Source organism: Zalophus californianus, chromosome 8 (genome assembly GCF_009762305.2).
Source record: "Zalophus californianus isolate mZalCal1 chromosome 8, mZalCal1.pri.v2, whole genome shotgun sequence".
Lineage (NCBI taxonomy): Eukaryota > Metazoa > Chordata > Mammalia > Carnivora > Otariidae > Zalophus > Zalophus californianus.
The window spans coordinates 126239588-126255273 of NC_045602.1; the positions used below are offsets into that span (position 1 = coordinate 126239588).

The 15686-nt window shown below is 49.3% G+C and overlaps 2 protein-coding genes across 2 annotated transcripts in view; both read right to left on the bottom strand.

The window, feature by feature from the left end:
• SLC13A3 (solute carrier family 13 member 3) overlaps nt 1-7484 on the bottom strand; it is a 79997-nt gene extending 72513 nt beyond the window's left edge. The window contains exon 1 of the mRNA XM_027621511.2: nt 7233-7484. The gene's annotated coding sequence lies outside the window, so the exon portion shown is untranslated. The remainder of the gene's footprint in view (nt 1-7232) is intronic.
• Nucleotides 7485-7619: 135 nt separating this feature from the next.
• On the bottom strand, nt 7620-10305 carry TP53RK (TP53 regulating kinase). The gene is made up of 2 exons (XM_027621514.2): nt 9950-10305; nt 7620-8218 (listed from the first exon to the last, which is right to left on the bottom strand). Exons 1-2 carry the CDS (start codon nt 10233-10235, stop codon nt 7740-7742), a joined length of 765 nt encoding a protein of 254 aa, XP_027477315.2. The 5' UTR covers nt 10236-10305; the 3' UTR covers nt 7620-7739.
• Between the last annotated feature and the right edge of the window lie 5381 nt (nt 10306-15686).

The following is a 15686-nucleotide window of genomic DNA, read 5'->3' on the forward strand; positions in this document are numbered from 1 at the left end:
ACCTGAGCCGAAGGCAGACGCTCAACGACTGAGCCACCCAGGCGCCCCATGGGAGGGAATTCTTAAAGAACTTCCACAGTTGATGGATGGTTTGACTCCCATTTATTTTCATTCCCTACTAGGCTTGTCCATTAGACAGGTGATGAAACTGCAGCTCAGAGAGGTTAAGACATTTGCCTAAGGTCACACAGCTAGTGCATGATAGAGCTGAAGTTCCAGTGATACACACCACCCTTCCCCCTCCCCATTTTTAGAATTATTTTTTTAATATTTATTTATTTTTAGAGAGAGAGAGAGAGAGCAAGAGCAGGGTGAGGGGCAGAGTGGGAGGGAGAGAGACCCTCAAGCAGGCTCCGTGCTGAGTGTGGAGCCCGACACAGGGCTCAATCTCATGACCCTGAGATCATGATCTGAGCCAAAACCAAGAGTTGGGCGCTTAACTGACTGCACCACCCAGGCACCCCTCCCCATTTTTAATAGCAAAATATTTGTAAAATTTATGTAAAGTGCATACATATTGATTATAGTCACCAGCCCAGGTTTTTTTTTCCCTAAAGATTTTATTTATTTATTTGAGACAGAATGAGAGAAAGAGAGCACAAGTGGGCAGAGGGACAGAGGGAGAGGGAGAAGCAGACTCCCCGCGGAGCAGGGAGCCCCATGTGGGGCTCGATCCTGGGACCCTGGGATCATGACCTGAGCCAAAGGCAGATGCTTAACTGACTGAGCCACCCAGGCGCCCCTACCAGCCCAGGTTTTAAGGGCTTTCTATGTGCCAAGCACTGTGCTGAGCGCTTACACGCATGACTAAGCCATGCCGAGTTCTTTGACCCTGTCCTACCTGCCTTCCCCTCAATCGCTGCATCCCTCCCTCTTTGTGACCTTCCTTCTGCTCGTTGCATGCTGAGTTCTTGGCATGGACTGCTCCCTCTGCCTGGATGTCCCCACCCACCCTCCCATCTCAATGGCCGCTTTTTCTCTCACTCAAGTCTTGACTGAAACATCACCTTTTTTTTTTTTAAGATTTTTTATTTATTTATTCATGAGAGACAGAGGGAGAAAGAGAGAGAGAGAGAAGCAGAGGGAGAAGCAGGCTCCCAAGGAGCAGGGAGCCCGATGCGGGACTCGATCCCAGGGCCCTGGGATCATGACCCGAGTCGAAGGCAGACGCTTAACCATCTGAGCCACCCAGGCGCCCAAACATCACCTCTTTTAAGGCGCCCTCCCAACTACCTAATCTCCTGGAACATAACCTTCCTCAACTCTGCATCACGCACTCTGTATAAAATCCCCCAAGTGCTTTCCCTCACAGCAAGAGTCATCATTTGAAGTGATTCCCCACTAGATTAACCATTAAACTCCATGAGAACAAGGAGTCCAAATTATTCCCTGCCAAACTCCCAGTGCCTGGAACAGTACTTGGAACATAGCAGAGGTCCAGTAAGTCCTGAAAAATTGAACATGCCTTAAATCATTGTACTTTATTATTATATTTTTATTATTATATTATATAATATATATTACTATATTATTATTTTTCTCATTATGAACATCAATCAAAATCATATCATTCATTCACAAGTATTAATTGAGCACCTACTATAGACCTGGTATCATTCTGGGTGCTGGGGCTTTGGCAGTGACCAAACAAGACAAAGGCCTCTGGTCTCATAGGGCTTTCATTTTGTTAGCTCTATAATAAGATAAATGAGTGGAATACATCATGTATCCCATAGTGCTTAGTGCTATGGAGAAAAATAAAGCCGGGGGAGGGGAGAGTGCACAGGGAGTATTGGCACCAGCTTTCCATCCCCCTGCACAGAAGGGGGGACTCAGTGCCTCCCCTCCCGCCCCCGCCGGCTGAGCCCTGTACCACTGTCAGCATCTTTCAGTGTGACATTTGGTCAGGCCTCTACAGCTCCAAGAGCAATATTGGCTTTGAAGCCAGTCCCGGCAGGTGGGCCTCAGGCTGGGGTTGGGATTAGTTACCCCTTTCGGTCTGGCTGGGTTTGAGCTGCTCAGCCTTGCAGGGCCTTTCCTCTCTATGGGGGAGGGGGAGGCCCAGAGTCCCGTGTCATCCCCCCCTCTTCCCCCCACTCCCCTGTACCTGGGGTTGCATCTAACTCTGGGTTCTGGGCCATCCCCTAACCTTCTGTATCCCAGGCGAGAGAGTGAAGGTTTACAAACATGAGGAGGCCTTTGATCGGCACCAAACCCCCAGGGTTCTGAATGTTTTTTGTTCCAAGCTGCAGGCCAGGACCATACTCCACTTTGCCTCCAGCAGGGAAGACTGTGGCGCGCCTGTGTGCGTGCGTGCGTGCGTGTGCGTGTGTGTGTGTGTGTTTGGGGGTAGTGGGGGGAAGGCTCATGTGGCTCCATGATTTTCTTTCCCACAGCAGGCTGTTGCTTGCATGAGGGAATTCAATTCAGCAAATGTTTACAGAGCACCTGCTACCTTCCAGGCACCATTCTAGACAGGGACCAGTCCGACCTTCCCTGAGATGAAGCCATTCTCACCTAAGAAATACCTGGACAAATGGAGGCTCTGTCCAAAAGAGGGTGGCTTTGGGTAGGCAACAAACAGTGCCTGGCACAATCTCTATCATTTATAAGCTGATGACTGGGGATCGCTTAGCATCTCTGAGACTCAGCCTCCTCATCCATAAAATGGGTACAGTAAGTAACTGCTGTTTCTGCCCTCTTAGCATCTATCCCCTGTCCTTCTCAGGAACACCTTGGTTTTCCTTAGGGCGGTGCTTCTCAGAACAGCATCACTGGGAACTTGTTAGAAATGCAAATGCTCAGCTCAGCTCAGGCCCAGACCTTTGGATTCAGAAACACTGGGGTTGGGGCGGGCAATGTGGGGAAGTGCACCTGGGTATCTTTGGCTTCTAAGTCGAGCAAATGACGCTTTATTATAATTGCTTGTTTGTTGGTTCTAAAAATCGTATTAATAGGTTCTATAATAGTAATAACAATTGCTAGTTGTTACAATGCGCCAGGCACTGCGGTGGCACTCTACATGCATTGTTTCGCTGATGCTCCTGCTGGGCATTGATGTGCAGCCCAGGGCCCCTTCAAGGCAAGCCTGATGGCCCCAAATGCAGGAAGTGTGGTCAGCAGGCGGCCACCTGCTGTCAGCCCTTCAGGGATGGTGTCCCCGCAGAGAAGGGCCTCACCCACGCTCCTGTCCTTCCAGGGGTAGCCCGCCAATGACTGTGACAGGAGATTATGAGGGCCTGTTCATCTCAGCCCAACCTGGGACATCTCTGCAGGCCCACTGTAGGCAAAGAGCTCCCCATGGGGTTGGCTGAGGCTGTTGCTGGGTCTGCTTCCCGATCCCACTTCTCCCTCTACGCTCCCCTGCCTTCTGCCCTCCTGTGGAGGGTGGCCCCCAAGGGCAATGCCTTAGTAAACATCCTACAGGCTCCACCGCATCTCAGTCAGCTTCCTGGGGATTCCGACCCATGACAACACTCACAGCAGCTCCACGGGGTAGAATCATCGTAGGTCCTCCTTACAGATGAGGACACTGAGGCGCAGAGAGGTGCGGCGCGGGGGTCCCTCATCACGCAGCTGGTAAGCAAGGAGACATGGGGTGGGGAGCCATGATTGGGAGTTTCTGATTAGAGAAGTGGCATAAACCGGCTTCACAAGGGTGCCTCTGGCTGCTGAGTGAGGAAGAATATGAGGGGCAGGGCAGAAGCAGGGGGAGCAGTGGGGAGATCACTGATTCTAGCAGTGCCGGGGGAGGGGAAGGCGCTGGGGGGGAGGGGAGCCGGGCTTCCTCATCACTGCAGCTTCTTCGGGATCCAGCACAGAGCCCGACGCAGCCAAGGTGCTCAGTAAATAGTCAGTGAATGAATGAGTGAAGAAGTGAGAGAATGGATGACAAAATTAAGGCAGGAGGGAACCAGACACCCCCACGCAGCCTGAGTGATCAGCACGGGGCCTGCTGCATAGGGATGCCCAGCTAAGGCGCTGAGTGGATAAATGAGCCAAGTTCTGGGTAGGGAGAGAAGAGGAAAGGAGTGAAGGAGAGGAAGGAGGAGGGAGAAGGAGGGAAGGCAGAGAGGGGAGAGAAAGGAGGGACAGAGGAGGGGACAAGCAGGAGGGAGGGAGGAGGGTGGAAGGGGAGGGAAGCGTCTTCCCACCCACAGTGGTGGTAACTGGCGACCTCTGCTGGCAAAGAGAGCCACTCCTCTGGGCTCGAGAAATGGCAATTCGGGCCTTTGCAGGGGCAGCACCCTGAATTCAGGACACAGGCGGAAATTCCCTGTGCCCTTGTCAGCTGGTCTCACAGCCAGGGGTTCTGGCGGCCAGGGGCAGCCGGGTTAGGACCAGGAGGAGGTGAGCGAGGCTCTCACTAGGGCACACATTTAAGAGGGCACCTAAAGACTCAGGCATAAAGGCAAATATTTTAATGTAATATTAAAAAAAAAAAAAAACCCTTGGCTAACTATGGCCCACAAGCTGGCTACCTGGTTTTGTAAATAAACTGTATTGGAGTCAGGATCAGGATCAGGGCTGACTTTCTCGGTCACAGCAGAGATGATACACACATCCCTTCACTGGTGGTGTTCCCAGGTCCTCGTGACCAGCGAGAACACGCCTGCCTGTGCAGGGCACTCGCTATGCCCAACTTGGGTAACTCCATTCCGTGGCTCATGGGCCAGCCACAGGAGCTCTTTTAAATGTTCTAGAAGATGTGGGCATTGTGTCCTTTGCAGTGTTGGACATATCTCAGTGTCACACCACATTTCCCTGGCTCTGCCACTCACTAGCTGTGTGACCTGGGGCAAGGCTCCTCTGTAAAATAGGTTAATGCATGCAAAGAACTCAGTAACTGCTCAATAGTGAACTGCTAGGGTTAAAAATGTGGGTTTGAACCCCAGCTATGTCACTTATGTGACCCTAGGACATGATATTTTGCATTGCTGAGCACCTTTCCTCATCTGTAAAATGAGCTTTATAACCCATCTGGGAAGGTCCCAGTCAGAATTCACACAGAGCTGCTAGTGCCATTGGCTCACGGCTGCAAAGTGCCGGCTGTCCCCACGAGGACTTCGAGGAATCTGGAATTGCAGAGGGTTGCTTAGCCCTTTGTGGGATGCTGAACCAGGGACGGAATCCACTGCTCACCTGCGAATATTTGATAATTCCTTATTTCCCATCGCAGGCCCCAGGCTGAGTACACAGACAGACCGTTCTCCAGTAGCCCCCTCTCCCTCAATGCTTGCAAAGATCACTTTAACTCGTCTACTGCTCCTGCCTCCACGGCAATTGGCCACCATGTCACACGCTCCAGGGGGCCAGCGGTTGGCAGCACACGCGCCAGGGCCTCCACCCCAGGCTACCGCCATCACCGACCTGGCCAGCGGCAAAGCCTCCTCCCTGGTTTCTCGCTTCCCCTCTGGCCCCCTTTAGCCCTTTTCCTACAGATATAATCCTTTCAAAACATAAGTGAGATGTCTCCCTGTTGAAAACCCTCTGGGTCGCGTTGACAACAAAACCCAGGCCGGTTACTAGGTTCTGCGTGATCTGGTCCTTACCCACCTCTCTGATCTCACTTCCTGCTCCTCCGCCACCCTGCTCGCTGCACACCGGCCACCTTGCGGCCCAAGGATGCCCCTCCTTCACCAACCTTGTCCCTGATGGCGGTTCTGCCTGGAACACACCCCCCACCCCCGGTTCCCCGTCACACAGCAGTCCCAACATCAGTTTGTTTCCTAGGAGAGTAAGGCCAGCCTCATGTCCCCTCTGTAGCTCCGGTGCCCAGCACACAGTGAGCACTAGGTAAGTGCTGACCCACTGGCCGCACATGTGTGCCAACCAGTCACTCCCCGCTGCCCCCGACCCCCCGGCAGAGATGAGCCTTACAGTACTAGTGAGGAAATGGGAATGAGCCCTCTCACTGATTTAAATAATTGAAAAACTTATTGCCAGCCCCTAGGGCCCCTGAAGTTTGTTGAAAATGTTATATAATGCCAATACATATTATAATATACAGATAAAAATATAAGGAATATAATTATAACATAAATATATAAAATAATATAAAAATATCATATCCAGCATCTCATTTCTTAAAGTATCACTGAAGAGCACTTGGGCTTGGGAGACAAGTACAAGTACCCTGTGCTACCTGAGACATCTTGGACAAGTTCCCCCCTTTCTAAGCCCATTTCTCCATCCACAAACTGGGGATAATACCCAACTTAGAGTTGTTTTAGATCCAGTAGGAACACTTCCGGCACAGTATCTGACAAGTAGTAAAACAGGCAATGGTATTAACTCTCCTCTCTACTAGTCACCACTACCCAGGAAGGGAAGTTTTCATTCAGCCCTGGGCATCTGCCACAGGTACAGGGCTGACTATGGGGAAGGAAACAGTCCTGGACCCACGGGAATGCTTACTCCCCACGCACCCCAGTATCCCATAAGATACCGGCCACACATAATGCACTCAAAATATTTATTTGCTAGCTGGAGCTGGCAAGGAGGAAAGGTACTTTATTATACTTCCTCACAGCCACACACCTCTGGGGAAGAAACTGAGGCTGGGCAGGGTTTTTAAGTGTAAGCTAGTTAGGGGCGCCTGGGTGGCTCAGTTGGTTAAGTGACTGCCTTCGGCTCAGGTCATGATCCTGGAGTCCCAGGATCGAGTCCCACATCAGGCTCCCTGCTCGGCAGGGAGTCTGCTTCTCCCTCTGACCCTCCCCCCTCTCATGTGCTCTCTCTCTCTCTCTCATTCCCGCTCTCTCAAATCAATAAATAAAATCTTTTAAAAAAAAAAGGTGTAAGCTAGTTAGTGGCATTTTGCATCTTCGCTCAGTTTTCCTGCCGCTCCCCTTAAACCAGGCTTTATCAAACTTCAGTCCTTCCCAAGCCACGTCACCTCTTTTGTTCTATGCAGTTATTACCTGTGATATAAATCAAATCATTTTTACCTATATAAACTAAAAGGAATTTTATATCGATCACGTCTTAATTAGAAGGTAACCATAAAAATACAGAATGAAAATAAAAACAATGCTGTATAAAATTATATAAATTTCAGCTGCCTGAAAGCTATGAGCCTGCTTTTTTTAACAAGACTAATTGGAGTAAAGCAGTATTTTTCCTCTTTTTGTACTATGACCCTCAAAAAAGAAATATATTTTACATCAAAACTCAGTATATACCCTTGTCTATATATACCTTGGAAACAGATTTTTTAAAACAGTACTTACATGTCATGCACTCTGATATTCCCTAGTCTATGAATCTACCTCATTTTTAAAACGCTGGCTGCATCCCACCACATTGGTTTCCGGAGGACTATGCCATGTACACAACAAAAAAAAAAATGCGGGATTGGCTGGTTGATCGAGATATCTGTCACCAACTGCGACTCTGTCCTCTTCTCACCCGAAGGACTGAAAAGCAAACGTTGTCACTACGTGGTTCAATGTTCTGCAATGCCATGCCCACGTACCCAACATACACATGGCACAGCCAGAGAAAGCCCGTCCTAGATTTCTTTCAGATACCCAGTTCTGCCTAGAGCATGTCTTCTGTACACAGTAAGCTGTCGAGAACAGTCAACTGCAGATGATAATGAAACTTAACAAGCATGATCACAGTGCTTAAAAACATCTCAACACCTTTATTTAGGTCTAATCTCATACTTGGAGCATTCCTTCAAATTCACTTTCACATAAATGGCCTAAATGTCTGTACTTGTCCAACAGACTCTTCTACCCTACCATGGACCTCTTTCTTCCTCTCAGGCGCACTTCATCTAATTTTTTGAGCACTGGCCCGGACTTTTTGGAGAAGGTGGAGTAGCTCTTCAGTATGGCTTCAAACACAGTCTCAGTATTGGGATGGGTACTGAGGAAGGCTTTCTCTAGCACATAGAGATCGACTCCCTTATCTTCCGGAAGTGCTGAAATGAAACTGAGTCCAAAGTCGATGAGCACGATGTTCAGCTGTTCCACGGGGGGTTTCAGGAGCATGTTTGAAGTGGTGAGATCACCATGAATGAGGTCTTCATCGTGCATTTGAGCCAAAACCTGCCCAACTGTCCTGGCTAAGCCAAGGAGACTTTGGGGAGTTTCTTCAGTCTCCATGGTGGACTGGATATAATCTCGAACAGTCACTGAGCCTTCAATTTCTTCCATGTATAAACAGTTGGAAACATAGTCTACGAAAAAGACAACGGGGGCAGATATCCCTGCAATCAAGATAGAAATGGTTATTGGATTAGATTCTTTCTTAATGTTAAGTTTAATTTTCAAAGATTGAGCCAGACTTTTACAGTGCATATCTGCTCATTTCAGGAAAAAAGATTTAGGAATGTTGCAGAATAGTACAACTTAACTCATCTGGAAGTGTCCCCTGCTCATGCCCTGCAGGACTGTGCCTTAAGCCACCCCATAGCTAAGTTTAGTAGTGCCAAAGCACGCTCCTCCTTTCCACTCTTTATGACTGGATTTCATTTGTCATACTTATTCCCTAAAACAAAACAAAACAAAGAGCCAGAAGGGTAAGCATAGTCAAAGTATGTTCTACCTCAAAAGGACACAAACAGGGCACCTGGGTAGCGCAGTCGTTAAGTCTGCCTTCGGCTCAGGTCATGATCCCAGGGTCCTGGGATCGAGCCCCGCATCAGGCTCCCTGCTCCGCGGGAAGCCTGCTTCTCCCTCTCCCACTCCCCCTGCTTGTGTTCCCTCTCTCGCTGTGTCTCTCTCTGTCAAATAAATAAATAAAATCTTTAAAAAAAAAAGGACACAAACAGGCCAAACAGAGTGTTGGCTGAGAGCTTCACCTTTGCCATCAGAAAGGATGGGTTCAAATCCTGGCTTCCTTCCTTATTAGTTGTATAACCTAAAAAATCACATCAATTCTCTAAGCCTGTTTCTGATTCTAGAACATGAGAATGATCCCTCCAAGAATTCAGAGAATTCACTGCATTCAAAGATTCACTGAATGACAATCAGGCCCAGCACACTTTTCTAGCAGTGACTTATCAGTGAGGATACAGCAGGAAACAAAGCAACTATGATCCCTCCTTAATGGAACTCATATCCTAGAGAGGGTGAAAATAGAAAACAAGAACACACAAATAACCATTAAATCCACGTAAGGGCAGAGATACGTCTGTTCGCTACTGAAATTTCTTTCAGCCCTCCCACTACCTAACAATGTTCTGGCGTAAAGCAGGTGCCTAAAGAATATTAATAAAAGAAAGGATGTGTAAAAGTCAAAAGCCAGCGTTTCTGAGTCAGAGGTTATGGGCTGAGAACCTGGCTGGGTCACTCACGAAGCTGTGTAACCTTGGGCAGTTGCTTCCCCTCTCTGAGCCTCAGTTTCTCATCTGAGGCCAAGGCATACCGTGGTAGCGTACAATGGTGTTTTAATGAAAAAGTAATAAACGATTTAATGAAATCTAAAATGTACTGAGTGCTATGCACCAGCCATACATCCAAACATACTGTGACTTCCCTTTACCGGTGAGGAAACTGAGGGCGAGGTTAAATAATTTGTTGAAAGCCTGCATATGAAGCAGTGGTGTCGGTAATTGAACGCAGAGAGCCTGGCTCCACGCCAAGTATCTGTAATTACATCTGCTTCTTAAAAGTAATGAAGAGATAATGATCGAACACTGAGACGGTACAAATGGGAAAACCGAGGCTCGGGGCAGTTAAATAGCATGCCCCCCCCCGTCGAGCAATAGTGGAAGAGCCAGGAACTGAATGAACCAGCAATGGCTCCAGGACAATGCTCGTCGCTGCTAGGAAACGCAGCTCCTTAAGAAGGAAAGATGAAAGGATGACATCTCTCAGCAGAAGTTCACGCAGAGGGTACAAAGGGAGAGACTGAGGCAAAACGGGGCGCGGCGCTCAGGGGAGACCCTCGCTCGCCTCGCCCGGGTCCCCTAGGCCCCCGGGCCGGGCCGCCTCACCTGCGCGGCGGCAGCGGAGCAGCGCCCGGGCCTCTTGCACCGTCCGCCGCCGGCCGAGCCGCGCCTCCAGCGCCGGGTGCCGGTAGCCCTTGGGGAAGCGGTGCTTCACCACGGCCGCGCGGCCCTGGAAGCGGCCGCGGAACACGCGCGCCTCGGCGCCCTGCTTCACCAGCTCCAGGCCGCTCAAGAAGCGGCTGCTCCGCTCCCGGGCCGCGACCAGCGCCTCGGCCTCCGGCGCCAGCTCCTCGTTCTTGTCGGCCGCAGGAGCAGCACTAGCAGCCGCCATGACAGAGCCTCGGCGCGGGCGCTGGGAGCCCGTCGGCTCTCTCCGGAAACTGCCGGCGATGCTCGGCTCGCTCCGTAAGTCTTCGGACCTCTTCCACCGCTCCAAGGCCGACACTTCCGCCTGGGGAAGTGGCCCCGCCTCCCACATCTTCGGCTATTTCCGTAAGCCCTCGGCAACTCTCGGTCAGAAACGCATCGCCCTCCTGGGCTCTCTCCTGAAGCTCTCGGAGTCTCTTGGTCCGCCTTGGGGGCCCCGCCTCCCTTCTTTGGCTCCTTCCGGAAATAGTTTAACTAATGGTATCCCCTTTTTACTCTTAAAAGCGTTCTAGTTTGGATGGTAAATTATATGGTCACCCTGTGGGTGATAAGAGTGGCGGCGGGGTATAGGTAGTGGTCCAATGTTAAATAAGGTGGTTAAAAAGGCTTCTGTGAAAAGAAAAGTCTTCTATGAACAGGTGACGTTTGAGCCTTGTGAATGGATGCCTGGAAGATGAGCATTCCAGGCAGAAGGAATAGCAAGTGCAAAGGCCCTGGGGGGGGGGGGGGGGAGTGTGCTTGGCATGTTTGGGGAAGAGCAAGGGAAAGCTTTCCTTTCTCATCTACAAAATAAGATTGTAAATAATATCCATCCCGGAGGTTTTGTGAGGATTAAAGGAGTAACTAGGGGTAAAACACATAGAACTATGCCAGGCACATGACAAGCATTCCGTAGATGAAAGCTATTATTATTTATGGAGGGCTTAATACAATATCTACTATAAGTAGACTCCCAGCATCCAACCACTCCCCATAGTGCGGTGCCCCAGGGCTACACCAGAGCCACATTGCACTGTAGAAGACCCTCCGTTACCCCATGTCTTGGCTACCAGTGCTCAGACACAGGCGCAAGGTGGTTTGTGTGGCTTACAGCAAGAACCCTGACTTGTACCACCACTGAATGGCTGGGTGTTTGGTGATTGTGTTAGTTAGGGTACAGGATAAGCTGCTATAACAAAGTGACCTAAAAATAGTCCTAAAAATAGACCTAAAAATAGCTTAATTATGAGAGATCTTTCTTTCTTATGTAAAAGTATAGATCTAGCATCCTCAACTGGTTGCTACCTTCTCTGAGTCTATTCCTGTTGCTCCCCTGCTCCAATTGGCAAGAAGAGGGATCAGGGTGGGGACAGGCAACTAAGAACTTGATCCAAAGTACCACACATCACTTCCACTCACAACCTATTGGTCAGAACTCAGTAACATGGCACATGAAGCTAAAAAGGAAGCTGGAAAACCTATTCTCTAGCAGGGCAGCCGTGAACTCAGCTACAAATTTGGGAAAATATTACTAAAAGGAAGTAGGGAAGGAATTATAATAGGACAATTGTAGACTGCCAAAAGTTTTGATATTTTAAGCTGCAAGTAGCAGATTTGTCAACTAAATGGCTTATTTAGGATAAACAATAAGTTCATTTATTATCCAACAGAACAAAATTTTAAGAGGTAAGGGGTCCCAGGTGTCCTTCAGTCACTTTATGATTTTAAGGACCCAGGGTCTTTCCATCTTTCTACCTTCATGTCTGTATTCATGCCCTTCACCAGCCTCAGCTTTGGTCCCTACGCTTGTCATCTTATGGTCACAAGACGGCCACCAAAGTTCCACACATGATATGGGGACACAAAAACATCTGGCCAAAGAAGAGAGGGGCTACATCCTATACACCTCTCCTTATTTGGGAAAAAACCCCTTGCTGGAAGTCCCTCCTCTCCCACCAGGCCTCCTCCTGGCCCACGTGTCTTTGCGTTAGCTGCCGAGGAAGCTGGAAAAGTGAGGATCTGGCATTTTTGACCTGTACAGACAGAGACCTGCTCGAGAAGCAAGGAGGAAGGGAGCTAGGCATAGCCACTGGGGAGGCATCCACAAGTACCTGATGCACTGTGTGATGCAGCAACAAGCATCATTTCTTTAAGGTTCAGATTCATCATCCTCAAAATGAGGATGATTAGTTTTACTGTGATAATTGCTTATTAAGACTAAATATTAAGATGTTGCTCATGAGGGTGTCTGGGGGATGGCAGACACTCTTCGTATGCTTGTTTTCCTTCCCTCATCGGGGACCCTGTTTGAAACACTGAAGAAAGGCCCTTTCGTCCAAGGGTTGCTATGACACCAACCCTCAGCCCCTGCATTCCATTCACACACAGGGCAAGCCACCTTTTCAGGAATCAGACCCTTTGTGTGGACACAATGTGGTTTCCAGCACCTTTCATCAGCCCAGACCACTCAGAGCTCACCCAGAACCAATTCTATTTACAATGCCCAGCTTCCCAAGTTTGTGGCTTCATTATCATAATTGTTAGTGGCCACATAGCCATCTCCATGGTTACCAAATCTGTCTGAACCCCTCCTTTGGAAAATCCACTGTGCAAACATATTTACAAGTCCCAGGCTCGCTGTGGTCAGACTGGTTCTGGCTTCTACTGTAGGAAAACCTAGTTTAAAACTTTTCAGTGGCTCCCCATTGTGCTTAGGATTAAAGACCCACGAGGTCCTGCGTGGGACCCTTCTGTCCCTCTTCTAGGCTCATCTCCTGTCAAGTTCCCATTTGCTCTCTGATCTTCAAACACATTTGCCTTCTCACAGTCTCTCATTCTTACCAGGCTCTCTCTTGTGATAGGGCCTTTGCACCTGCTGTTTCCCATAACAGAAGTGCTCTTCCCTCCCTTTGTTGCCTAAACCCATCCAGGCATCTTTGTGTGCTCAGCTCAAATGTCACTTCCTCAGGGAGGCCCTCCCTGACTTCTCAGAGGAGAGAAAACCCAACTTTGATGAGTTCTGATGTCCCTTTTTGGCATTATCACAGACTTCCCTTTTTTGTTGGTTTGTATGACCATTTAAGTAGTGGCAGGATTTAGTTCCTCACTGGCTGTTCCTGGAGGCCACCCTCAGTTCTTGCCATTTGGACCTCTCCATTGGGCAGCTCACAATGTGGCAGGTGGCTTCATCAGAGAGGGTGAGTGACAGATCAGAAGAGGGTGAGCAAGATGGAAATCACCATCTTTTACAACCTAATCTCTGAGATGACATCCATCACTTTTGCTGTATTAGAAATGGAGCTAATCGGCCCTGCCCACCTTCACGGGAAGCCATTTTTGAAGATGCTTACTGAAAGGACCCATTAGATCATTTCCTTTCTCACTTGCGCCAACAAATGAAGAGGGATTCTCCATTCTCTAGGAGAGACAGAGCCCGGCAGCAAGCCTACACACATCCTCATGACTTTAATGTGAGCCACAGAGATCAAAGAACATCTAGGGACTTTGTGCCCTTTCTATCATATAAATTCTATAGGTTATCTCACTGGAATGGAACAGTCCAGGCCTTGCTGTACTAGGCCCCTATGTCACCAATCTATCATAGCCACTAACTCAGGAGACCAAGGGGTGAGCATTGCCCCGGTCCGCTGTTCCAACCCGAGGATCCTGTAGGGGCTGGACAGATGGGAAGCATAGCTCCTGCCTGCGTCTGCCAACACTATTGTCAAACAAATGCAGATTAACTCATCGCAAGAGAAGCCAATAACTCAAGAGGTGAGGGTTTGGGAAAGAGAAAGGGAGAAATTTATTTGGGGTGCAGGCAGCCGGGGGAGGTGGTAGGCTCAAACCTTAACAACTGACCTTTCCTCCCACAAGGTAGACACCTAGGGTTTTATAAGGAGAGGTTCAGGGGGCTACCGCAAGACACCTGGCAGGGAGCATGTGATCCTGAGTGGGGGTCGGTATGTGTTCAGCACATGGTCACAGGCAGAGAAGGGGATGTGGTCTTCTAGGCATTCCTTGGCTATCAGGGCTTTTCTGACCTGGCGAATGGAATGTTCCGATCATTGCAAAACATCTTCATCAACGCAGGAAAGTGCAATAAGAAATAAGAACAATGGGTTTCAGTTACAGCATGAGTGAAGGGGTCTTGTCTATTTCTGGCTTTAAGTGTTGGGGTCTATAGTTGAGCAAGAGGGCTCACTGACAGCCAGGTGACAATTCTAGGTACTCACAGATGAAGGAGGAATTGTCATGTGACAACGGCCACGAGGCCTCCTTGGGCTCTTCTCCATCCTGGAAAGGCAATAGAGTGTGATGGAGAAGAGCCTGGTTTCCTCATAAGTGGGCTTGACTCCCTGCTCAGCTACATACTGGTGTGTGCCTTTGAGCACTACAGATCTTACTTACTATGCAAGCAACTTTCCCTTTGTCTCAGTTTCCTCATTCATAAAATGGGAGCAAATGGCCATAGTTACTGTTTCATTAAGCAGTTGTGAGGGTTAACAGTGAGATAATACATGCAAAGTACTTAAAGTGTATAATTATCATTTAATAGTTTAGTCTATCGTTCCTATTATTATTGGTGCCTAACAATTCACTCCAGAACTTTGCACCTGAAAAGCATCCGTTTACTATACTCTTGGAATTTGTGGGTCAGGAATCCAGACTGGAAACAGAAGGGAAGACTTGTCTCTGCTCCCGTGTCCGGAGCCTCAGCTGGAAAGATTTGACGGCTAGGAGCTGCAGTCATCTGAAGGCGTGTTCTGGAAACAGTGCTGGACGACTTCAAGGCGAGGACCACCCACTGGCGTGTCCACACGTGGCCTCTCTGTACCTTGGGCCTCTTCACAGCATGGCAGCATCCGGGTAGTTGGACTTCTTAGTGGCTCAGTGCTTCCGGTGCCAGTGTCCCAGTGCCCCAGCTTCCGAAGTCACGCAGTGCCAACTCTGTGCCCCCTACGGGTCGAAGCCGTCACAAGCCCACTTAGATTTCAAAGTAGGGAACAAAGAATTTTGGAGCCCCGTTTTCAAACTGCCCAACTGGGGATCTGGGTGTGTTGTTGTCAGAACTGTACAAGGGTCGCCTGGCTCAGAAGTTCTTGTCAGTGCTTCTTCTTTGCCGAGAGGGCTGTGTGTGTCTGTGGCACACGATCCCCGCTGGGTGAGAGCACGGCTGACAATGCCCCTGAACCAGTGCGTCCGTGCGAACATGCCGTGAGAGGCTGGACAAGCCTGTGGCCATGTGAGTGCTGAGCTTATACGTGCATTTGTGCCCAAGAAGGAGAATTAGTGGGGTGTCCCCAGCCTGGTTCCTTTCTAGAACTCATATATGGAATTGCCCACCTATGTCCACACAGATGCCTAATGAGAACTTAACTGTCACACAGCCAGAACGGAGCTCTGCCCCAAGCCGCTCCTCTCCCAGTGGGTAAGTCTTTCTTGAGTCTATCTGCCATCGGACCTACTTTCCTCCACCCCCACTGTTATCCCCTTCGTCAACCTCTCTCTCACCTCCACACAGCCTCCTCCCCTTGGGTCCCCCTATTTCTGCCCTTGCTCCCTATAACCTACTAGAACTCTCCAATTATTTCTTGTGTCCGTGGGAATAAGATCCACATTCCCTACCCTGGCCTCCCAAAGCCTTGCCAACCCC